At 33.7% G+C, this 26,842-nt stretch overlaps 1 protein-coding gene across 1 annotated transcript in view; it reads left to right on the top strand.

The window, feature by feature from the left end:
• PCNX1 (pecanex 1) overlaps positions 1-26,842 on the top strand; it is a 184,123-nt gene that overhangs the window by 62,511 nt on the left and 94,770 nt on the right. Inside the window, 3 exon segments of the mRNA XM_070377628.1 lie at positions 7,954-8,086; positions 14,017-14,201; positions 26,458-26,548. Of these exon segments, the coding sequence (XP_070233729.1) occupies positions 7,954-8,086; positions 14,017-14,201; positions 26,458-26,548 (409 nt within the window).

Raw genomic sequence — 26,842 nt, 5'->3', positions numbered from 1 at the left:
TTTTAATCTCATCTTGGCAGCAATACATGCGTAGCCTATCTTCTGGTACTCATTCATATAACAAGTGATTGTTTTCATAGGACTTCTCACTATTAATCTAATACTTTGATTAAAATTGGGTGTCATCAATAATGTTCTGTGATTGCTTAGGTAGGAAAAAAGTTTTATGTTCAAGCTATTTTCTTTGTTGATCTCTTGTTTTTGCATTTAATTTTTCTTTTATAATTATAAAGCGTATCTTTAATAACTTATGACTGGTATTTTAAAAATAAAAAAGTACAGACAAATTATATATGACAGAAAAGTATCCTGTTTTCTTTTGAATCACTTAATCTTATTTACCGCCTGATTCAACAGACTGAAGAACAATCAGAATAGAAAGATTTATGTTCATTCCTTTATTTGTATTATTTTTTTCTCAATTTCTTAACCTCTGTTTTTCTGTGTGAGAAAATTATTTTAAATGTAATAGTTGGGTTCTGAAGGCATGAAATAAGATCCTGTTATTATAATTTTGTGTTGGGAATCAATGGTAGTCTTCTGTCAAGGGATTGTCACTATATAAAGAAAAGCCAAATTTTCTTGATGACAGTTTGTGAGGGTGTGTACCATACATGTAAATTTGATCCTAAGTATCATTAAAAGAAAAGACAAACACCACTGAACCAAAAAGAGTATGTGAATTAAAGCTTTTGTATTTTACTGAATAGAGGGACTGTAAATTCTAATAGATTTAATTTTCTCATTTCCCAGTTCACATGGGAAGTTAGAAGAAGAAAATAAATAGAAAGGGAAGTGTTCCTGTCGAGGCTAAAACTGGTGGCAGCAGAAGAAATGCACTGCTGACTCTATAGAAGCTGGAATAACCATACAAACCAATGCTAGAAACACGTGGTAGGAGGTCGTTAACTGCAGGGGCGAACTGCTTGTTCAAGGACATCATAATATCATAACTTAATGCTGTATTGTAGTATAACTCACTAATAAATGTGTATGTGACTAAGGAAAGTTTATATTTTATTTAGTCTATACTGAGAAGAAAGCTTAGGCGTATAAAACCACATCAAAGAGTGTTCATTAGATGTAATAAACAGGTTTGGATCCTTGAGTTACTTGGAAAAATTATCTTAAGTGTTAAGAGGCATTTTATTGATGAGGCAAATAAGGTTTATATATCAGATTCCCCAGATCAGCCCATTCTTTCTAATACCAGTAATGTTCTGTTTAAGGAATCAAACAGTTACATTTTAATGCCATCTCTAATTACTACCTGGATAATCCGGCAAGCCATTAAACCTGTGTCTCAATTTCCTCAATTGTAAACCAGTAGTAGTAACTGTTCAGGTCGTCTCACAGTTAATGATCAGATTCTAACAAGCTTCCATGTATAAAACTTCTTTGTATATTTATTATGAAAACTAAGACAGTGATGCCTTTTAATCATTTGTAAGGAAGTTTTCCATTTTAAATGTCATTTCAAGTATATATTCAAATATATATTCTTGAAATATATATTCTTCACTAATGATGCCTTATTAGGTGAATCTCCTGAAGATATATTCAAAAATGTTTCTGAGTGCAGTTTTCCAGAAGAGAGGGTCTGTCAGACCATTCACAAAGGATTTAAAAAGAGTAGGAACCACCTATAAAAGTAAGTAATCCTTAAACTCTGTCTTTTAGGAACTGTTCTGTGTGATAATGACTCCAGAGTATCATTTAATTTCATCTACCAAACTGTATTTGATTGACTGCCTGGGATTATGGAAAGTATCGATAAGGATATGCAAATTCTCAGTACAGCTAATAATTTTGTTGTTGTTTGCTATTGTTGCTGGTTTATGGGTCAAATAATGTAGTCCTTTAAAATGTTCTCATAGATAGAAATTATTTAAATTCAGAATGAATGCTTAGAAGTTGTGCAGTAGATTCTTGTTCTTTGGCCTCCCAGAAAATGATGCTTATAAGCATTTGTTTCTATATTAAAACAAAATCTTTGCATGCTGATATTAGTATCATTCTTGACTGACATGGAAATAAAAAAGGAAAGAATGGATTTCATGCCTAGACTAGAATATTTCCTTTAAAAGAATTCTTTGATTTGCATTTCTTCATATAGTAACTTAATTATTAAGTAAAATAATTTTTTACCTTGAAGAATATTTCAGTGTATTTCAGAATATTTGCATATATATTAATTTTCTGAAATGTGTGTATGTATGTTTCATATTTTCATCATTTTTCGTTAAAGAATTTTCTTAAGCCACTTGCTTGTGATCTATCTGTGGTACCAAAACACATTTTTATTTTCATGACTTTCCCAAATTTACTCCTTTTTCCTCAATAGACACTCCCCACTGAAAACAACACCTTTCTTGAGCAGTTTCTTCTACATTTTTATTCATTTAATAGTGATTGAGCTATTACAAGAGACTAGCTTTAGCAGTATGTAACAATTAGAAAGTAACAAACTACATATGGATCCTTCAAGTAATCAGCTGAATGATTCACATCATTTTTAAGTGGCATTTTTTTTCTATATGTATCTTTGCTCAAAACTTTTCAATTGTTGAGATACAAAACCTGCACCTCCTACTTCACCAAATCATGTTCTTTTGTGTCATCCCAGCTCCAAAATCACTGCAGATGGTGACTGCAGCCATGAAATTCAAAGACACTTACTCCTTGGAAGGAAAGTTATGACCAACCTAGATAGCATGTTCAAAAGCAGAGACATTACTTTGCCAACAAAGGTCCGTCTAGTCAAGGCTATGGTTTTTCCTGTGGTCATGTATGGATGTGAGTTGGACTGTGAAGAAAGCTAAGCACCGAAGAATTGATGCTTTTGAACTGTGGTGTTGGAGAAGACTCTTGAGAGTCCCTTGGACTGCAAGGAGATCCAACCAGTCCATTCTGAAGGAGATCAGCCCTGGGATTTCTTTGGAAGGAATGATGCTGAAGCTGAAACTCCAGTACTTTGGCCACCTCATGAGAAGAGTTGACTCATTGAAAAAGACTCTGATGCTGGGAGGTATTGGGGGCAGGAGGAGAAGGGGATGACAGAGGATGAGATGGCTGGATTGCGGCATCACCGACTCGATGGACATGAGTTTGAGTGAACTCTGGGAGTTGGTGATGGACAGGGAAGCCTGGCATGCTGCAATTCATGGAGTCACAAAAAGTCTGACACGACTGAGCTGAACTGAACTGAGTCCTCCTAAAAGTATATTAGTGCTTTTTTTTAAAGTCTTTATTGTATTTGTTACAACGTTGCTTCCGTTTTTGTTTTGTTTTGTTTTTAATTGCTTCCACTTAAAAATGTTTTGGTTTCTTGGCCTGCACCCATGTGGGATCCTAGCTCCCTCGACCAGGGATTGAACCCACAATCCCTGCGTTGGAAGGCAAAGTGTTAACCACTGGACAGCTGGGGAATTCCCATATTAGTGCTTTTTTAATGCTTTGCCTGTTTTCATTCACATAGTAAAACAAACTGATGATCTATTCTTTTAATTATTTGGTGCTCAGCTTTCTTCACAGTCCAACTGTCACATCCATACATGACCACAGTAAAAACCATAGCCTTGACTAGACGGACCTTTGTTGGCAAAGTAATGTCTCTGCTTTTTAATATGCTGTCTAGGTTGGTCATAACTTTCCTTCCAAGGAGTAAGCATCTTTTAATTTCATGGCTGTAATCACCATCTGTAGTGATTTTGGAGCCCAAGAAAATAAAGTCAGCCACTGTTTTCCCATCTGTTTGCCATGAAGTGATGGAAGCAGATGCCATGATGCCATTTTCTGAATGTTGAGCTTTAAGCCAACTTTTTCATTCTCCTCTTTCACTTTCATCAAGAGGTTCTTTAGTTCTTCTTCACTTTCTGCCATAAGGGTGGTGTCATCTGCATATCTGAGGTGATTGATATTTCTCCTGGCAATCTTGATTCCAGCTTGTGCTTCCTCCAGCCCAGCATTTCTCATGATGTATTCTGCATATAAGTTAAATAAGCAAGGTGACAATATATAGCCTTGATGTACTCCTTTTCCTATTTGGAACCAGTCTGTTGTTCCATGTCCAGTTCTAACTTGTTTCCTGACCTGCATACAGGTTTCTCAAGAGGCAGGTCAGGTGGTCTGGTATTCCCATCTCTTTCAGAATTTTCCACAGTTTATTGTGATCCACACAGTCAAAGGCTTTGGCATAGTCTTAAAGCAGAAATTTTTTCTGAAATTCTCTTGCTCTTTGGATGATCCAGTGGATGTTGGCAGTTTGATCTCTGATTCATCTGCCTTTTCTAAAACCAGCGTGAACATCTGGAAGTTCACGAAATAGATCAGACCACAACTGTTGAAAATGTCTTAGTATATCTGTGCCATGTGTGTGAATTGCCATTAGGTGCTCTGCTGCTGCTAAGTCGCTTCAGTCGTGTCCGACTCTGTGCGACCCCGTAGACGGCAGCCTACCAGGCTCCCCCATCCCTGGGATTCTCCAGGCAAGAACACTGGAGTGGGTTGCCATTTCCTTCTCCAATGCATGGAAGTGAAAAGTGAAAGTGAAGTCGCTCAGTCGGGTCCGACCCTCAGCGACCCCATGGACTGCAGCCTACCAGGCTCCTCCGTCCATGGGATCTTCCAGGCAAGAGTACTGGAGTGGGGTGCCATTGCCTTCTCCGTTAGGTGCTCAGTAAATGTTTATTTAATTGAATGATTGTATCGCTACTCCAGAAGTAGAACTAAGTTATCTGAAGTTCTCTCTTCAACTTAGATAGTAATTCAGTTTCTTGAAGTCTTTTTAATACAAAGAAATAATTAGAAAGTCAAGACTCTTATATTTAAAAAACATGTTGAATTCACATTTGTCTAAATAAATGTCCTTGAAAGTATTTTATATCTGTCTTGTCATTCATGGCCTTTGAATCAGTTGAATGTGATTTTTTTTTTTTTTACCTACACATGCATAAAATTTAGTTGTACCTAGAGTGCTAGATTTTTACTTTTTGCATTTTATACTCTTACTATACTAATTAATTTTATTCTTTACCAGGGATACTGAATTTTAAGCAGTAAAGTGTTTTCTTTCTCCTTCTCTGGTCCTCTAGTTAAAAGATTTTTTTGTGGTTTTCTTTCTATTTATAAAGTAAAAGGATTCAGAAAGAGCTTTTTGTAGTTGGATTGTGAAAGTGAATTTTCATCAAGTAAAACCATACTTATGTCATTGAATATACTTACAGTAAGTTATTTTAAGCTTTAGACAACTCTAGTAAACATTGAATATTTTTTTATCATCAGATATTTCTGCCCTGAATATTACAGAGGATGACTGAGGGCAAAATAGGCAGCAGTCATAACTCCATTTTAATATGTTGTCCTATGTAATGTCTAAAATGTTGTCTTGATGTGTTTCTAAAGCTGTTTTAGTAAGAAAGCAGTGTTAATAGTTATTTTTCAGATAACAAAATATAAATAGTATGTTAATAGAAAAAAAAGTGTTTTCTGGAGAAGCCAAAGAATATATTGACTACAAAGGGACACTGTAGTTGTGTCTTTTTGTCCCAGTATTATGGAATAACTAGCTTATATTTAAAATTAGCTTCATTAAGTCCTCAGTAGAAGGAAGATAGTAAAGAAAAGTGTTTCTTATTTGCCTTCTTCCTATTCTCACTATTCCATGATCATGTATTGCTTGTTTCAAATACTTCTGAATAATTTTAGTACATTTTATGGATTAAATTATTCTCTATATATTCTATCTGGATGAATGTAACTGTTATTTTGGTTGAAACAAACTCTTAAATTAGTGAGAATGTTTGAAAGTTTAAGTGAATTGACGTGTAAATTGAGCAATAATACAATAAAAATCTTCAATATAATTTCAAAAAATAAGTCTTGAATTGAGGTTTAAAATAGTGACTTAAAATTTTGTAACCCAAGTTCTTACTGGGATCTAAGAACCATTAGCAGATACACAAGTCACCCGTTAATTTCTCATTTCTTCTTTCATGTAGCTTGCTTGTTTCCCTTGGTTTTGTCCTTCACCCAGTGACTGCCCTGCCAGTGTTGGTTTTCCTCTTCGTGACAGTGCTGGTTGGTGGTGGTAGTTAAGTTGCTGAGTGCTGGCTGCTGTTTCCTCTGTTGAGGTCTTAGTTGTCAGGGACAGGTAAAACGCACAGTGCGCTTTGTGCAGACAGGCATCCTTGACTTTCTAGATCAGCAGTGCCCAATACCGCTTTCTGTGGTGATTGAAACGTCTGTATCTGTACTGTTCAGTAAAGGTGGTCACTGGCCATATGCAGCTCTGGAGCGTTTGAAATGTGGTTCATGAATCTGGTAAATGGAACTTTTAATTTTCTTTAAGTTTAATTTGTTCTCACAGGTCATGTATAATTTTTGTGTATGTGAGCTTCTGCATCACAAGAAACAGCTTTTTTCACATTAAAGGAATTTTCATTGTATCACAATAAAACCGGAGAAAGAAAAGAAGTATTAGCTCCAGGAGTCAAGTTTGATTTAGATTCAAAGCCCCAAAGTTGAATTCTGATTTAGTTGTCTGGCTTATAATGTCACTGGAGTGTGTGCGCTGAAAAAGAAAGTAATAATGTAAATTATTCACCTGTGATTTGTGACTTAACGCTTCTTACTGGAAGAAATTTGCCAAGTGGGTGAAGTAATTCTGTGCTTGTCATCCCTTTAATAAAAGAAACATTGCCTGAAGATAGAGAAGTCCAGGCCTTCTGGGGGTAACCCTTATATTCCTAATTGTAATGAATTAATTACACAAAGAACATTCATTGGGGAAGGGATAAAAATGTAAACATTTAAAAGAAAACTTTATTAAAATCAACATTTAAAATGATAGAGATTGCTGTTGGTGAGCAGAATAATGATAAGAATTAATAAAGCCTTTAAAATGTGAATTAGGCTTGTCATAGAACTGAAGTCCAAATACAACACTTGATTTTGTAATCCATGTCATCCTTTTCAAATGAAAAGGAATTTTCATTTGTTGTCTTTTAAAAAAGATGTTGTACTGGCCAAGTTGTCTCTATTCATATTTAGCATCAAAATGCCCTTTCTCAAAATCAAAATGATTCTTAAAATATTTAGATTACTATAGACAACAGTTGTTAAAGAGTCATGTGTATGAACATCATTTCGCTTTAGAAACCCAAATCAGTCATGGTTCTGTAAAATTTTATGTAATTCTGTTTAGCCTTAGTTTTTATTTTCTTGTTGGTATATATTTGGTTTTAGTTTGTTTTGCTTTTGGATTAAGCTGTGGGTTTCTAAGTTTTTTTGCTGATGTTTTGTTTACATTTGCTTCCTAGTGTTGAGGGAACCAGTGTAGGGGCATGAAGTTGAATAAAGTTAGGCAGCAAACTACAGCTTGACATACACTTGCACTGCCTTGAATTGAGCATTTAAAAAACTAGTTGTGCAGCTTAGCAGTCAACCGTTTCATTTAATGCTGCCAAAATTGTGGCACAGGGTAGTGTCAGATAAATGCACGCCTGACTCCTGTCATCACAAGCACTGTCGGTTCTGCTTTTACTGTCTTCATGAAACGAAGAAACTAATGCCCCTTTCCCATTATTCAGAACTAACCAATGTAACACATACGGTACTTTTAAGGCTGACTTAAAGGGCCAATAGAGGGATATGTGACTTTATAAATAAGACTTTTAGAAAAAGATTGAAAATAACTGAGATCTTAAAATAGAAAGTTGAGGTTGAAGAGAAGATGGTGAGGCCAGATAATCAGAAGCGTTTTTAAAGAAACAGTTATCTATAGCAAACGGTGTAGTCCCTAACTTCTCACCCTCAAAGTAAAGGGAACCTGACTAACTGAGCCAGAGTTTTCATAGGTTCACTGTTAATCTGTCGTATTGGGGAGGACAGGCTCAGCTGCTATTTACATCTCCGACCTAGGCTTCTGTTTGACCTAAGTCTGTCTTGATGCAGCAGCACAGGCCAGCGAGGAGACGGTGTCATTTCGCCGTGAACGCAGCACATTTAGGCGCCAGGCAGTACGGCGCCGGCACAATGCAGGGAGTAACCCTACCCCTCCTACATTGCTCATCGGATCACCCCTAAGGTATGGTATTTTAAAATTCCACCAAGCTTAGCATGCATTGTAACAGACCTCTAACCTGTTTTGTCAGTCTGAAGAAAGCATTTATTAAATACTTTTGTTTTTCTTTTTCTTCCAGTTTCTCTATATCTTTAAGCTTCTTTAGACTTTCTCTGCATGTGACTGTGAGCCTATTGCACCATGCATGTCTTATGTTGGATTATAAACAAAATGATCAGATTGGTTTAGTCAATTTTAAATCACAAAAATTATTTTTAGGGCAGTTATATAAATGTAAATAGAGGCCTTAAGTTAGCTTTTTATTTTTTTCCTATTCCAAGTTAGTAATTAATTCAATATCTTTTCCCAGCACCTTAAACAGTGTTCAATATGAGCAAATATGGACTGAGTGATGAGCTTACTGAGGATATCAGCTTGATAAACCAGTTTGATTATTTTATTTCATTAAAAGATGGTATACTTTATTTTGTGTTGCTTGAAAGTTAATCACTAGGGCTTAGTAAATGATGCAGAACTAGAATATTTAGTTTTTGGTAATGTATGGTCAACTGGGGGCTTCTCTGGTGGCTCAGATGGTAAAGAATCTGTCTGCCAATGCAGGAGACTGGGGTTTGATCCCTGGGTTAGGAAGATCCCCTGGAGAAGGAAATGGCACCCCACTCCAGTACTCTTGTCTGGAGAATTCCATGGACAAAGAAGCCTGGTGGGCTACAATCCATGGGGTTGCAAAGAGTCAGACACAACTAAGTGACTTTCATGGTCAGTTGGTGATGTGTATACACTATGTATTTGTATGTACATATTTGTTGAATTTCTCAACCTCCATATGCTGAACAAAAGCATTTTTATTTTTGCCACTGTTCCTAAGTAAGAAAGCTTCTTTATAATCTTGGGAGTAAATTTTTATTGAAATTCTTAAGCTTTTTTATCCTTAATTATGTCAGATATAATGAGTCTGTGGCTTGAATTAGAGATATTAAAAAAAAACCTATTCAAAAGACTTGTGCTTTAAGAATACAAATATGGATGAAATTATGTGTTAGCTTATTCATTAAACCATGTGTATGTTATTATAGTGGAAGTGAAAGCTGCTCAGTCCTGTCTGACTCTTTGCGACTCCATAGAAATTGTAGCCCGCTAGGCTCCTCTGTCCCTGGAATTCTCTAGGCAAGAATACTGGAGTGGGTAGCTGTTCCCGTCTCTGGGGATATTATTACACCATACACTTTTATTAATCTCTGCATCTAAAGGCTCCATTATCCAAGTTATTTTCCTATATTTTGAAATTCAAAAAGAAGAATATTTGATGAAATAACTGCTGTTGAATGCATGGTAGGTTTGAAGAGATAAATCTCTTCCCTTGTTAAAATCTGGTTCCTGAAAGTAGCAAAATCCTTATTTTTTTAAATTGCTATTTTATTGTATATTTCCCTTGGTATTTAAGACAATTATTTTTCTGAGTTTTACATTACAATCAGGAACTTCATCTTTCATAGATCATGTTCCTTTAATTCTGCAGTAAAAATGAGAAGGCAACCGTTTAAAAGAAGCGTTCGGTCTAGAAATCTTTTCTGAGTGCCTTTGCTTTTAGTGGGCCCTCCTCTTCTATTTCCTTTGCTCCCTGAAGTAACTTTTTTTGCTAATGGATTTAGGGTGTGTAGTGCCAACCTGCAGAAAGAATTCACCGTAAAATTTCATTTTATGTTTTCTGTTTTGTGTTTTCTAACCTCTTTTTTCTCCTTGAATAATACTTGCCATAAACATATTCTTTGCTTACCTTCTCACTCCATGTTGATATTTCTTAATCCTTTTTTTTAACCTTCTCTTTTTAGTCTTTATAAATCCTTTCATTCTTTGGATCTCACTCACTAAACAAATGTAGACAATTTTGTTTTCTCTGCCTGGTGGAATATTAAAGAACTGTGCTAACTCCAGACAACCACATAGGATTTCTCCATTTTTTTTTTTTTTTAGCATTTTAAATACATCACCATTCAAATGAGGATATGGTATGAGCTATTTATTTGTAAAGGGCTCACTTTAGGATTTTTGTAAAGTAGTCTTCCAGTAGTCAGTCAGCATGTAAATTGTGTTAGTTCAGTCGCTCAGTCGTGTCCAACTCTTTGCAACCCCTTGAACCTAAGGTTCCATGATATTTCCAGTGCAAAGATTATGTGTATCTTAAAGAGGCTGACTACATCATGAATAAAATAAGATAAAATTTAGCTGTGATGAATTAGGAGAAACGCCAATTTAATAAAAATTGTATTTTTTTTAATTGTAAAAATATTCAGGTGAAGTATAGTGATACTCTCAGTGTAAGTTATATAATATTGTCATCTTTAAATATAAGATAGCATGGTTTTGAAAAACTTGTCAGAAAGAAATGGAATAGGTATGATGATAGTTTAATTATAATTATTCTGTACATACCAGTAAAAATATATTAACTTATTTTAAACTTTAATGAATAATGTAAGTAATCGACAGTCTAAAAAGCAACTTCATAAAAAATATGTATCCAAGGATTGGGAGTGAATCATCCATTTCCTCACAAAGAGAATTTGCATATATTTTAAAATGCTAGTTAGAATATCCTATTTCAGAATTATTTTTAAAGGTTGTTTTTTTTTTCTAACTTAAGTTAACCTTGTAGGCCCTTACTACTTCTTCCCAGTTACTAGAGATGAAAACAGATGAATGTTTAAAGATTATGTAATATTAATACTAAGAGTTAGTTAGTTCTGTGTTTATCAGCCTAGATGTGGTATCTTTTAGAACTCTAGTTAATAGACTGGAATGAAAGTAGACCATCAGTGCATTTGGGGAAGGGGAAAAAGCTTTACTATATAGTTAGATTTATTTTTAAAATAGAGTGAAAGACCTGTAATCAAATAAGGTCATAGTTATAACTGAGTTGGTAATTGGAAATTCATATCATTTTTGGTACTCAGGAATGAATCCACCAAATACTTATGTTTGTGCACTGTATTCAAGACACTGAGTACTCTCGGAAATCTGGAGACCCATAGTAGTAATGTAATCATACTCAGAGTTTGTTTAGTTGGAAAGATACATGCAAAGATAAAAATCAGCATACAGCAGAATGTGTTACATACTAAATAAGTGCTAAGAGGAAGGAAAGACCAATACCAATTATATTTTTTTATCATTTAAATTTGGAAAGCAAATTAATTTAATTATTAGGATAACGTGTCAGTGATGCTACTGATAGCCGATAGTTTAGAAACCTAAATTTCTATCTTTTGCCACATTGTGAAATAGTTGCTGTCTTTTCTGAAACTGGTAGTTTTGACATAAAATTGGTATTATAGAAAAGATTAATTTTTGTCAGTTATTAGTTTAAGATGAAATACAACCCTCCAGGAATAGTTTTCCTGGCAATTTGTGCAAAAATAATAGGCTTTTTGGAATTCAAGGGACATAAACATTTTTTTCTCCCTTTTGATGTTCAGAAACTTGACATTTATAACTGCATAGATTTTGGCTAATTTTCTTTGTTCTGGAGTTGATTTTCATACATTGCCTAGTACTTTGAAAACGTTATATATATATGAATATGTTGAAGAAAAGTGTATTCTCAATACACTCACTCTAGAATATATCTGACTGCCATAGAGCACCTTTATTTATGATTTTAATTGAAAAAATTGGCAAAATTTGCTGAGCATATATATATATATGTTTATGTATGTGAGTGTATATATACACACACACATAAATTTTAATATTTTACCTTCCAAATCTGAAGAGTCATCATACTTGAGCTGAAAAATTTTTCCCTTGTGAAATTTGGTCTTTTGGGTAAAGTGTATGGATAAATTTAGATGGCTTCCAAGGACAGACTTACTGTTGATGTACGCAAGAAACAAACGTTTTAGTATATTAGTTCCCAAGATCACCTCTTGATTTATTTCTGTTGTACAAATATTCTACTCGCAGACAGACAGACTGCAAGACATTATTAAGTGAATACCTTTAAAATTATGACTTTAAAAGTTAGTGCCAATGAGCGTTGACAAGTCTTTGTAGACTTGATCTTTTTAATATGTTGTATACATTCCTGTGCTCTACTTAGAGTATATAGTTTTTATTGGCTCTCATTGGCTCTAAAAGAGGCCTGAAAACACGAATGTTTCAGGCAGTGGTGATTAATAGAACTTTCTGTGGTGGTGGATATAGTCTGTAATCTGCACTATCCAGTATGGTAAACACTGACTGCCAGCTTTGGCCTGCCCTGGTGGCTGTGGTAGCCACTATCTATGTTGCATGTCTCTTGATCACTTGAAATATGGTTAGCATGATTGAGGAGCGAACATTTTAGTTACTTTAGTCACATATGGCTATAGTTCCAGAGTATGTTCTACTGCCATAACCACAGCTTTAAGCAATGTATGCAGTATTTTTCTTTTTTATTTCATGGTTACAGTTGACCCTTAAACAACATGGGCTTGAACTGCATGGGTTCAGTTACATGTGGGTATTTTCAATAATAAATAGTACAGAATGACATGATCCGTCGTTGGTTGGATCTTTGGATAAGGAGGGGCACCATAAGTTATACATGGATTTTCGACTCTGCTGAAATTTGGTGCCTTGTCCCCCATGTTGTTTGAGGCTCAATTGTACTTCAAATTTAGCTCTCTTCCGAGTCTATAGCAGATTAGTTTGTTGTCTTGTAGACATCAGAGAAAGCACTCCTTTTAATTCAGAGGATTAGAGAGAAGTTGATATTCCTAAAAGTAATACTGCATAAGGCTGTTGTTAGTAGCATTCTTTTAATTCCTAAAAGGTCTAATAATTTTAATAACAGTGCAGAATGGCGTTGAACATCATGTAGAGGAGGATGTATAATTATACTCAAAGTGTTCTCATCAGTTTCAATATGAGTGTTATACTAAGAAAATTTAAGTTCTTAGTGTTTTAAAATAAATATGTAAAAATTAAAAATGAGTTAATAGTTTCTTAGTTTTATCTACTTTTTAGATAATTAAAATCATCAAAATTATAACGTTTAGATAATTTTAACTTATAATCATGAAATACTAAATATTTTTAAATTGTTATAAAATTTTGAAAAGACTAATATTCCTTGAATAATTACTGGCTTCTAAATTATTTCTAAGGTTTTCTAAAATGATGGATTTCTGTAATGAAACTTGAGTATGAATTGGGAAAGATAAGATCAAAATTCACTAAGGGAACGTAATTACTGTTAACTAACACCTGTCTATAAAGCCTGTGACTTTATTTTAGAAATATGTAGGCTTTTCATAGAAAAAATACTTAATATAGCATCTCAGCAGTCATTTCTATTTCACTTGGTTGAATCAGTTTTGTTTTTTTTTTTTTAATTCTGGTTTTCTTCACTAGTTTGTGATTTTCTTTTGATTCTGAATTGTTACCTTGGTTGCATTTGATAAAGATTCTTTGGTTTTCAAGTGCATAGAAATTTTGTTTTATTGTGAATTTCAGATGCAAGAATATTTGAAAGAACAATTCTAGAATAATTGTATCAGGGTTATAAATAAAAGTGCATATTGAACTTAAAAATAAGTATTATTTGAGGGACCAGCTATAGCCTATATGTATTTAATGTACTTGTGACTCTTCTTTGTTGCTTTCTTTTTCCTTATACCAGAACTTTGTTGACTTGAGTTGGAAAGATGTTACAGATTGGTTGCTCTGCATATACATTGAATTTTTTTCTGTGTTCATCACCATGAATCAGATTTCAAAAAACCAGAATTTTCAAGACAGCAGTATAATCTGCATATTTTATAAAGTTTGTTGGCTCTTTCTTAGGTTACACTGACACCTTTTTAAAAAAAATTAGTTTTCTATATTGACTTCTAGCTATTGTTTTCTCTTTTCTTCCCTGTAATGTCTCCCCAATCCATGTTTTTTCCTAGCCTTCAAGATGGTCAGCAAGGCCAGCAGTCCACAGCCCAGGTCAGAGTCCAGTCCCGCCCCCCTTCCCAGGCTGCAGTGCTCAGTGCTAGTGCCTCCTTGCTGGTGAGAAATGGGAGTGTCCACTTAGAAGCATCACATGACAATGCATCTGCTGTAGGCGGCAGCAGTTTGCACGATGAACTTGGTATGCAGGCCTTATGTAATCTTGGTGGCATGAAACTTGAATATAGCAGATAATGGGTAACAATGATTACAGTTCTTTCCTGAGATAGCTTCATTTTGGAACTACACATAAGAGTACTTTTTACAGGATTTGCAGTGTGTATAAGGAAAATTTGACTTTTGCTTTTACCTTTTCTGTTTCTCTCAATTCATACTCTTCGTTTTCTTCTGAGCATGTCTGTTATTAATAAGTATCAATAAATGTTCACACTTTACTGTCCTCTTGTAATGATTTGGGCAATTTTGCTATTTCTTGGTATTTGTACCACATGGTGAAATGCTGAGTTTTTAAAAATTATTTTGATTGAACCTTCATTTCTCTAAATTCTCTGCTGTAGGGAAGGCAAAAATACTTTCTAATGGCCTATTACTATATAATCTTTCTTTTAGGTATTCTATATTTTACTTCAGTGTCTGTCACCTGAAGTAGGACTTAATGTAATTCTAAATGCAGTACCTTGAGAACATCATGGCTGTATATTCAAATCAAAGAACTTTATAAAATTTTTTTCTGTTTTCCTGTTAATACATCTATAAATAGAAAATATAAGTTATTAAACAGTTAAGTCTCAGAGAGGTGGTAGAGTTTTAAGCCTCAGTAATGTGTTAGAGAAACAGTATTGTATACTAGTTTGTTTTCTGTTTCTCTCTCCAGGTCAGCTTTCTTGTGCTCAAAATGCAGATTAGTAGCAGTTGAAGAAAATCTTGTTATTCAGAAATATACATTTCAAAGTATTTTATTTGCTTACTGTGATTTTGTTTCTCCATGTTATAACTGTCTTTGATTTATAATGAAGGTGATCTAGCTGATGGTTTGACGAGAAGGATATAATTGGTAGAGGGTGCCCAAATTAGGTATAAAAAATGTCATGCTGTTAATTGACTCTCTTTCTGTTTTGTAAAAACTGTTACAGAGAAAATTAGTGAGTATTAGATATGCATATTGATGAAAATCATCAACTTTAGCAAACTTTATAGAAAGTTGAAAATGATATCTGTTTAAAACCTATCTGTTAGAACATTAGAACCTATGGTGATTTCTAAATAAAATGAGAAGGAAATAAGACATTTTAATTTTAGAGTGCTTATGCTCTGGAGTTTGTAATTTGAAGAGGTCAGGGAATCTGTTTGAGAGAGTAAGGTAGACTTCAGTTTAGTTACCTGCTTTGATCAGTTGCAAATATATTGAGTAAATAGTATCTTTTTATTGACATTTCTCTTGGGTTAACTCAAAGTTCCTATGTTTGGAGGACTTGTCCATTTGTACCTGTACAATTACAGTTACTATCACCACTGTCCATTGGTCATTTGGTAGTAGATTAACTAAGCTTAGATTTGGTTCATTTTGGGTTTTTTAAACTTTTGTCAAATGAAGAATAAATTGAACTAGTAGGTGATTTTCCTCTGTAAAAATTCTTAATTTGTTCAAAAAACTTGCTAAGCGAGAAATCATATTCATAGATGATTGAGAATATGTACATTATCAACTTAGCATCTACTGGTGAATATTCAGGACATTCATTTAACATTTGGATTTTAGCTTTTGTTTTAACTGCTTTCTGATAGTTCTTGGCCTCTCTTATAGTTGAGTGTTGTCAAATTGAACGCCTAGTAATAATTAGTACAAAATACACAGTCAGTGGACAGTGTATATCCGTTCATTTCATAGCACAGAAGTTTGACTAAGAAAAGATTCTAAAAATGAACTTGCAGCTGAAGTTGAAGGAACTGACAGAGATACTGATTTTTATAATGTATTCCACTAGAATATTTGTGTTGCATAGTTTAATCTTCAACGTGATTTTAATTAACAGTAGTTAAATAATTTCATGGGACTGAATTGGGATACTGTATACTCAAACATGTTAAAGTTAGCCATGTTGTTCCCTAAAAGTATGGAATACTTACAAAGAATTTCCCTTCCAAACTTAGCTTCTTCAACTGAAAATTTTAAATGTATAATTTTTACATGTTAAAATTTTTATATATACATAATATATTTATGTAACACACACATACTGAAACATACATATATACACTCATATGTATTTATATATATGTTTGAGTACATATAAATGTTTGTATGTGTATTCATGTATATGTTGTAATTGTATGTTTACTTTTTAAAGTGAGAGATATTTGCCTTTTTCAGTTAAAGGAAACTTGGAGTCAGGCTTGTTTAATTCCAAGCCTAAGTCGTTTTCCTTAACTGTGTTTTTGACATTTTTACTCTGTGGTGTCATAATAATTGATGACATGCATTTCCTCTACTAAACCCTGAGAATCCTTATTTTTCTGTTACATTTTAACTAGCATTTCAAGACTATCAGGTAGCACTGGATATGGTAGAAAAGTTCATTGAAGATGGCATTATATGGTTTATTAGTAGTTTATTCAGCACAGGAAAATACATTTTCATCATCCATTTTCAGCAGGCATAATTGTTCATCATAATTAATTTCTAAAACTGAATCTTAAGTGTATAATTTAGAACCTGATCTGAATAATTTAATGGTTTCCTTTCTTATTTGTAGACTGAATTTCCGTGCAAACTTTGTTTAATTATATGAATGATGGATAAGTTTTAAAGTTATAATCTTGAAATTTACCATTAAAAAATTTATCAAATCTTTCAATGTAACATTTTGTCCTTTAAAAACAAAAAACAAAAACAATGTATCCTAAAGGGTAATTTTCTTTTTATGAGCCTTTTGTTGAATTTAACTGATTTGTGGTTGATTTCATACTAAACTTTGAAACTTCAGTTTTACTAAATAAAACAAGCTTTTGCATATTACCCAGGTAAGTCACTGAAGAGAGTCAGTTTTTATGTTAATCCTGGCTTCCACTTGTAACATAGGACTAATAAATTGATATAGTGATGAAACAGGTTATTCATATATATAACACAGCATCTCAGAAGAATTGTTGTAGATAGGATCAGGTAAAATAGGAAAATTTATGTTTTTGTGTGTGTGTGTTTGAAATTGGTAGTGATGAGTATTGAGAAGTATATATAAAATTATTTTCATGTGAAAAATAAAAATGCTGTTCTAGGCAAGAAAGGAGGACAACAGAGTTTTATGTTTACCAAGACATAAGTATAGAGATATCATAGGTAGTATTCCTCTGAATTTTAAGACTTTCTTAATATCCTTAATGTATTAGAGATTGAGAGAGTAATGAATTGATTTTTCTAAGGTTTTCTTTTGTTTCATTACTGTACAACTATTTACAAAGAAGGTGTTCTTGAGATAATCCTCTTTACTACAGAACTTATTACTTTGAAATTGTGGTCAGCTCTAGAAAAAGACTTAACAGAAATCTGCTAACACCCTATTGCCCTTAGATAGTTTATAGCAACTGTGCATTAGTACGGAGAAATACAATTTGGAGGCTCTTAAATTTTTTACTTAAAAAGTACTCAGGTGATTTATAATACTTTCAGTGATTTTTATTATTTAGTGTTAAAAAAGTTATATGTATTATAGACTAACATTTTGGGCTGTGTCATTAAATACTTCTTATTACTATAAATACAAAGTCAAGATGGCTTTAAGGAACCTTGGAGTCCGTACTTTAGTCTTTTGTGTTACAGTAGATTTTTTTCATTCATCTAAACTAAAAGTTATATTCTTTTTTGCAACAGCCTTGATCTTGTTCTTTACTGCTTTTTAATACAAATTCTTTTTTGTATGTTTTTGCAGGGGAGGGCAACATAAAGTATTACATGTATAAATGAAAGTAAAATGTTTATTGAAACAGTAAAACTCCTTCATTTTCCTTTTTGGTATAAGGATGGGAAAAGCATGTTCTAATACAAGTTACTGGAAAATAAAATGGAGAAGATTAAGTCGTCTGTAATCTTATCACTCAACTTAGTGACTAAACAGCAACAGTCATATCACTCAGAGAGTCACTATTCACATTTTATACTTTTTCCTTTCTTTTTTATTACATACACGTATATACTTTTCTAACGAAGAACTGGGATGATGTTGTATGACTTTTATGACACTGTATGAGTTTTGCTTTTTTCTTTTAGCACATTTAAACATTTATTAATGCTATTGCTTTTTAACTTATTGACTACCTACTATTTTATCACTGGAAAGCACATGAAAGGTAGTATAGAATAGTGGACTCTAGAATCAAACTTCTTGGCTTCAAATTCAAGCTCTTCTACTTTTAGCTGTAGCTATGTGATCTTGGGCAAGTTATTTTCTCTCCCTGTGCCTCAGTTTCCTCGTGTATCAAAAGGGGGCGGTAATATACTTCATAGGTTTTTGGTGAGGATTATATCTGTTAAAATATGCAAGGCAATTAGAACAATGCCTACTAGTAAGTTAGTTACATAAATAATGATTGCTGTTGTTAACATTATTTATTAAAATAGTTGACTAACCCCACTGTTAGTCTTCAAGGTGATTCCTGATATTTTTCTATTGTAATAATTTGGAGAATATCCTTCACACAGACTTTTCTGTGCAGCTGTGATTATTTCCTTAAGATAAATACAGTGAAATGGAATCATCTGTCAAGGGGAAAAAACATTATTGAGACCTTGATGTATACTCTTAATTGCTTTATGGAAAGCCTGTACTAGTTTATCTGGCAGGGTTTGAAAGTGTCATTTTTATCCCAAGTACTAAAACTAAAAGTAAACCTAGATAAATTTTATTTCATCCACCCTAATCTTCATTTCCTGGAAATGCTCAGAAGTTTACTGTTGTTACTGTGAAAAGACTGGCATATTATTTTTACAAGTTTCAGATGCGTGAACTACTCTAGAAAGTGGTTGAGATAGCTGATTTGTCTCTTGCCAGTCTGTGTTGTAAAGAATTCACTGAAACACTAGATTTAAACTGCTTTCTAACATTAAGATTCTAAATTAAAGTTGATTAGTATGTGTTACATCAGTTAGAATGTATGTAGAGTCTTTAATTGAGAGACCTGTCCTCCCCTATCAAGTGACTGAAATTAGAGAGAAGTTTACATTTCTCTCGTAATAGTCTGTTGAGAGCTGTCCTTAGAGGTGGGTTGGTTCTTTTTATCTTCCACATACAGCTTCCCTGCCTGGTCCATAATGACTGCTCCAGTTGTTGACATTTCCCCCCAACAGGAGGGCGGTGAGGAGGGGCGCTAAAATAAAAAGTCAAGGATAGCTAGACTTTATCTTTCAATTTGTGACTTGGGAAATCTACCTGTCACTTTCTTCTAGCTGCAGGAGAGGCTGGGAGAGGTCTGTAAGTACATAGCATAGTGGTGGTGGTGCTCAGTTGCTCAGTCCTGTCTGACTTTCGCAATCCCATAGACTGTAGCCCCCAGGCTCTTCTGTCCATGGGATCCAGGCAAGAATACTGGAGCAGGTTGCCATGCCCTCCACCAGACACTCTTCTCGACCCAGGGACCGAATATGTGTCTCCTGCATTGGCAGGTGGAATCTTTGCCACTGTGCCACTTGAGAAGCCCACATAGACATAGACTCAGCTGAAATTCAGTGAGGGGGAAGTCCTGTTTTTAAAAGGGGTAAGGACAAGATGAATACTGGAGGTCAGTCATTCATCTTTGCCACGAGACGAAAGAAAGATAGCGCTAAGTCGAGTCCGACTCTTGAGATCTCGTGAATTGTAGCTCGCCAGGCTCCACAATAAGACAAAAAGTGCTTCACATCAATAAGATAAAGATCCATGATCTACTGGAAAAGTTGAACGTTACAAGTGCCTTGCAGTTATTGGCAAACAGTTCAGCTTTGCTCATAATTTTTTAAAATTGCAAATTAAAAATAGGATTAAGATATTTTTCATCTACTGAATGTATAGTGATATCTTTTTTTGGAAAGGTCTGGAGATGTAGACAACTAAAAGATTGAACATTTTTGGAGGACAGTTTAGAACAGTAGACCAAAAATGCCTATATATTTTAATCTACAGGTTTTGCAAACATACAAATGTATATGTACACGGATATTTATCATACCATTGCTTGTACTTTTGAAACAGACTAAATGTTTGTTACTAGAGAACCCCTCCTGTGTTATTCTATTCATGGACATAGCTATAATATTCAGAACTTGATGTGTATATGTTAGCGACATGAAAAGTTAAGCTATTTAGTAAGCAAATGTAGATAAAAATTGTTCAGAAGAACATAGAATCTGCTCTGGGTTTTTCTGGTGGGTGAGAACTTTCTTCATTTTATATACTGCTTTCAGTCTTTCGATGTGTCATATTTTTTAAATGAAACACCAAAACAAAGCAACAAATGTCACTCACTGTCCAAAACCTTGATTAGTTACTTGTGGGAATTTCACTGACTACATGCTGTCTCATGCTTATCTATCTACTTTGTCTTTTACTCGGTCCATCTTTTTTTTCTTCTTTGTTTTTAAATCAACTTTATTGACATAAAATTTAGGCATGGTAAATTGTATCCCTCCAACATGTACAATTTGTGAGTTTTAACAGATGTGCACACCTGTGAAATCAAGATACAGAACGTTTTCACCAAGAGATTGTGGCCCTGTTGCCGTCCATGCCTCCTCGGCTCCTGGCCACAGGCATCCACTCCGTGCTTTGTGTCATTGTTTTCCCCTCTCCTAGAAGTTCATATAAATGCATTCACATTTTATGTGGCCTTTTGTGTTTAGTTTTGCACTTAGCGTGATGCTTCAGAGATTTATCGTGTTGTTGCATGTGTTAGCAGTTTGTTGCTTGCTGATGAATATTCCTGCTGTGAGCTTCCTCTGTATTGTGTATTCATTCATCTGTCAATGGACAAGTTTATGTTGTATCCAGGTATTGGCTGTTGTGGCTAAAATGTCTAAAATGTTTTCAAAAGTAGTTGTATATTTCCCACCGGCATGTATGAGAGTTCCAGTTGTTCCCAATCTTGCTGACATTTGTTACTGTTGGCTTTTTAAGTGTTAGACCTAATGGGTGTGTAACAGTATCTTACTGTGGTTTAAATCTACATGTCTCTTATGACTAAGGGTGATGAGGATCCTTTGATGGGTTTATTAGTTATGCATATATCTTCTTCTGTGAAGTGTGTCCAAATCTTTTCCTCACTTTCAAAATTGAGCTGTTTGTCTTATTATTGACATGTAACAGTTCTTGTGATATTTTAGATACCACTAAGTCATCAGATGCAAGTTACAAATATCTTCTCCCCAGTCTGTGACTTTTTTTTGTTTATCTGAATCACTTGTAATGTCATCAGTGTCATTGTTATAGAGTATTTTTTCAAACTAAGGAGGACTTGTCCTTTCGAAAGAAGTGTGAGATGATGAAATTATATCAGAATATGAACTTGTATATTTCACTTCTGGACAGTTCACCTGATCTGGGGATTCCACTTAATGAATCACAACACTACTTAACACAGTGTTTTGTTAAATCAGAGCTAGAGAACAGTGACCATGGCAGTAAAATACACCGGTATATAAATCTCTTTCACTGTGACCAAGCAACAGTTATCTGTTTTCCCTTTGTGTGTGTGTGTGTGTGTGTGCGCGCGCGCGCACGCATGTGTGTTCAGTCACTCAAAAACAGTCTTCTAAACTTCGTTTTCCTCTAAAATAACTTCTTTTTCCTTCCCTTTTTCTTATTCTCCTGCTTTAAAAACTTAGCACGGTGTTGTACATTCTACGAAGAAGGACTGGTTCTCAGTATTGAAACTTTAAATTATGAGTAGCATAGTGACTTGATTTCCATTTAGAACAAGAGTTAAAGAGGTTTTATAAGACTAAGGCTTTTGGTCCAGGACAGAGATTAGCAAACTATGGCCCAGAGGCTAAAATCCAGCTTGATGCTTGTTTCTGTAAATGAAGTAAATGAATATGTGACATGTTTTCTGTGGCTGCTCTCACACTATGGTGGCAGACTGGAACTGTGGCACCAGTGACCATCTGGCCCACAGAGCCTAAAGTATTTACTGTGTGGCCCCTTACAGAGAAAATTCACTGACCTCTTGTCTAGGGAGAAATAGGTCCATGAACTTGTAGGCACCAGTAAAATGAGTCATTTCTGTCTGGGGGAAAACTCATGTTTCCTCAGAGACTGCACTGAGGCACCACTCATGATGATAAGGGAGGATGCTATCCAAGAAATTGGAACCTTCTCTCTTAAAAGTGTAATATATTCATTAAAATAGCATTGTGAGCACAATACTCATCACCATCAGACAAAGGCACTTTTTATAGTGTACTCAAGTGAGTCATATAGATTTATGTATTCCCCCCATTGCCTTTTTTTTTCCTTGCGAGAGTACTATTTTATTACATTTAGGTACAGAAATTTGAAAACAGATCTCATTTTCTTGCCGTATCTTTTCTTTTTTAACTGCAAGATATTTGCTTTACAACACTGTGCAGGTTTCTGTCGTACGTCAACATGAATCAGCCAGAGATGTCCTCTCCCCCCTTGAACTTCCCATCTCCCACCCATCCCACGCCTCTGTGTCCCCTATTGCCTTCTAAAGACACTTAGTAAAGCCCTCTCCTTTCTATCTATGTCTGTTCGTTCTTGTAGCTAGCCCCTCCATGCCTTGAGAGTAATGCTGGAGAAGTGAGATGTCAAGCAGTGTATCAGGGTTAGGCTTGGAGAACCCAGGATGAGTGGGAATGGGGAGGTGATCTGCAGAGGGAAATTATCCAAGAAATATAAGAGGCCTTCTTTATTGTTGGTACTGGGAGGATTTGAAAAACCCTATGGATGATTTGCCCTTCTAGTAGCCACTTCTTTCTAAGATAAATGAGAGTGACTTTAAGAAAGCAATAAGCATTTCTCATGATCTTATTCACTGAACTTTGTATTATGTGGTGAGTATTTTTATTGATAGGACTAATTAGAGAATCTTGTTAATTTCTATGTCTTTTATCTGTGTTTTTCCATTTTAAATCTGTCTGCTGTGTCATTTGTGGCTTCAGTGAAATGCTTCACGGGTCCTTGTTCTTTAAATCAGTATTCAGTTTTACTTACCTTCTTGTTCATCACTTATTTATTGACCTGTGATTACTTGAAATTCTACCTCAACAAACAAACAAACAAACAGAGTTCTGTGTAATTAAATGGAATTTTTGTAGATAATCACAGTCATTATTGAATATTTGAGACATAAATACCAGGTACCTTAACATCTGTTTATCTTAGAGACACTATATCATGACCAATCTCATTATTAAGTCTGAAATTTCAGACTCCAGTCTTGTGAGAAATTGCTTTTCTTTTAATGTCATCAGATAGCCAAATATTAAATATTATTAATTATGATCTAGGAGTTGAATTAGGATGCGATAACTTAGTGTATAATCATAATATATGTGAAGAGGACTTATTTCATTAATATTCTACTTCCCAATTTATGTTCATTAGAAATAATATTTAAATAGAAATATTTTTCTTAATACACAAATTTATTAAAATAGGATTATTAATAGGGGCACATTTACTTAGTTGTTAAGAACAGTTAACTGTGATTATAGTCTTAATCTCAAATGAGATATATATGAAATTGTTATGTTTGCTAAGAAGATTTGTGCAAATTTAAGAGATTCTTAATTTCTATAAACCAATAGAAAAATGTACTTATTTCTATTTTGGTTGTTTTCAAAGATGTTTTTATTAAATTATTAATATATTAAAATGTTACAAGTTTTTCACAGAAACCCTAAACTGAACATTTTTTAATATAATATTTTTTTTCTGAGTTATCTTATGAATAACATTTGTTACTTCTGAAGTGCTATCAGTTGCCAGGCCCAGAGATATAAGAGGGATGTAGAATCTGTTCATTTGGTGGAGTTAAGTTGGAAATACACCAGGAAGCCTTAATACAAGTTAAGTTAGTTCTGACATATACCGTGTATGTTTTTATGAACCTGAACATGTTTATAGTTAGTAGGTAGACAGAAGCATCTTAAAAAAACCCAAAACTGTTGAAGTCATGCATGTTTGTTGAAATGATAGCTGCCCTTTTCTTACACGTGGTTTATGCCTTGTTGAAATTTTTGAATTTTATTACTTGTTAGTCACTAGTTTGTATGTATTCAGAGTTGTAGATTTATATAGTAATAGGATGACAACATTTTTTCCAGCTTTCTATCTAAAATATTTTTGAGGAGGAATCTTTTATTTTTATTTAAAATACACTTATGTCTATGTTTCATACTAGACATTCATAAATAAAGGACAACATAGTTGTGTTAATGACTTAATCATCATTTACTGTTTCACTTGAAAATTACAAAGAGTAATATTCTAGTTAACTTCAGGTGCATGCAAATATTATTTTTAATAGCCCAAGAATAGGACTTATATTACTAAAAATCCCATGGAATACTTAAATGCTCAGAATATACTCCAATAATTTAAATTTTATTGAATATAGAACTAACTTACTTGGAAAATATACACAAACTATGTGATATAAACACAAATATTTATACATTCCTTTCTTACTGGATTTCACCCTCCCAGCTCTGTTAATGTGTGATTCAGTCATTTAATATGATTTTATAGTTCTTCTATACTTCCATGCAATCTGTGGTTTTGATCAGGTGTTTCTTTTTTTCTGCTAATGTAAGTTAATTGTTGTAGCACAGCTAGTCTCTGATTATCCATGCTAAGTGAGAAAAGAGTACAGAATAAAAAATTGTAATTTAAAAATAAAAAAATCTCAGTCAAGGCATTTTTTAACTTTTTTGTTTACTAGCAATTTCTGCAAACACCCCTCCCCCCATCACTTCAAAAAAATGATATCCTTTCATTTTAATTTCTTATTCTGGTTTCTGTTAGAAGTGCTAAGAATGAGTAACTCTTTCTAGAAGACATAGGGGTAGAAAGTGAAGTTTTGGATAACCTACATGCTGAGTAATCCTCCTTTGAAATACAGCAAATGAGTTAAGGATTTCATAGAATTTTTTTCCTAATTTATCTCAGAAGTATTCTAACCCCACCCCCAAAAAAAAACCAGCTAGTACAGAAAAGACCATATTATAAATATTTTCATATTCTGTCCATGACCCATAAGTACTCAAATAATCCTATTTAATTAAGTAGTTTTTCTGATTCTACTCATTTTTGAATCAAGTAATTGTTGAAATGTTCTGCAAACCCTTGGTTATATTATTAGTATATTAGAGGGAATTTTATTGTCATTTTTCAAGAATTTCACTTAAATAAAAATTCTTATTGTGTCCTGTTCTTATTGTAGTCATGGAAGAGAAATCTTTTAGCCTTGCCATCAAGTTGAAATTGTCCTTTAGATTTCTCATGTTTATAACCTCAGTAATTCTAGCTAGTAAAACAAAAACTTCATAAATATTCAAAAGGCAGCCTGGACCAGATCCAAACAGTTTCAGTTATATACTGCATTGTCCTACTAGAAATTTGTATTTTTTATTTATGTTCCCTTCCCACCATTTGATATGGCTGTCATAGATCTTCAAAGTATAGAATGAATTTTAGTATTTAGATTTCTAAAACTCCATTATCAGAAGTCATTTTATCTTCAATAGTTCATCTGTGTAAGAGGTTTTTTTTTTAGCCTATATTCCTCTGCAATCAACAAAGTTTCTAAACCTTTTAGAGTTTTGTAGATAGATAGCCACAGCAAATTGTGTTCCTAAATTTCTCTATAGAGTTCTTGTAGAATCATACAACTAGTAATGTTCATTAAATATTATAGTTTAATTATCACCAACATTATTATACATTATTCATTGAACTTCCTTAGATCCATTTTGACACCATTTCTTCTTAAAAGTAACATAAAACCAAAAAACTCTGAAGGTAATCACACAAATTTTTTGTCTTGCGGTTTGAGCTGTATTAAAACTTAAAGCAGCCCTTCCAAATGGCCACTTACCACTTGTAACTAGTGGTCAGATGACCTTAAAACACCATTAAATTTGTATATATTGTAACTTGAATTGAAAACATTCTGGGAGGAGAAAAGAGAAGACTGCTCTTGTAAAGCTGACTTAAATCACTTTTAATACCTGATTATTTATGTTGACATTTTGTCCACTGTTTAGCATTCCCTTTTGATTTATGTCATGCTGAATTACATGTAGATCATTGTTTTTTTAAATATTTTGAAAAAAGGAAGTTACAGTTCATTTTCTTAAACTCTTAATAAGTTTAAAATTAGTGTTTCATGAAGAAAAATTTCTGAGTATTCTAATGGCTTTTTTAAACAAATGATTTATTTGCTAGGTAAGTTCTCTTCTACGCTTTATGAGACTGGTGGCTGTGATATGTCACTTGTGAATTTTGAACCAGCAGCAAGAAGAGCGTCCAATATCTGGTATGTGTGAAGTCGTGTTAGGGGAGTTTATGTACTTGCATAATAAGTTTGCCATTTTTAAAGTTTGTAAACCTTGAGATAGAAGAGTTGTTTGTTTATATTGGCTTAAATAAATTCACATTATGCATTGGTTGCCAAAAAGTAGAACTGTTTACTGTGGAAAAAAAAGAAAACCATTATTAAAAGCTATTACAAGTTTTTGCTTTTTGTTTGCTATTATATGTTTTTAAAAATTAAGTAAAAATTTCCTGTAGATCTTACTGTGGGATAGTGGTTTCCCACAATTTCAAATTT

Source organism: Bos mutus, chromosome 10, assembly GCF_027580195.1.
Source record: "Bos mutus isolate GX-2022 chromosome 10, NWIPB_WYAK_1.1, whole genome shotgun sequence".
NCBI classification, from domain to species: Eukaryota; Metazoa; Chordata; class Mammalia; order Artiodactyla; family Bovidae; genus Bos; species Bos mutus.
This window is presented reverse-complemented; position numbering and strand designations above follow the sequence as displayed.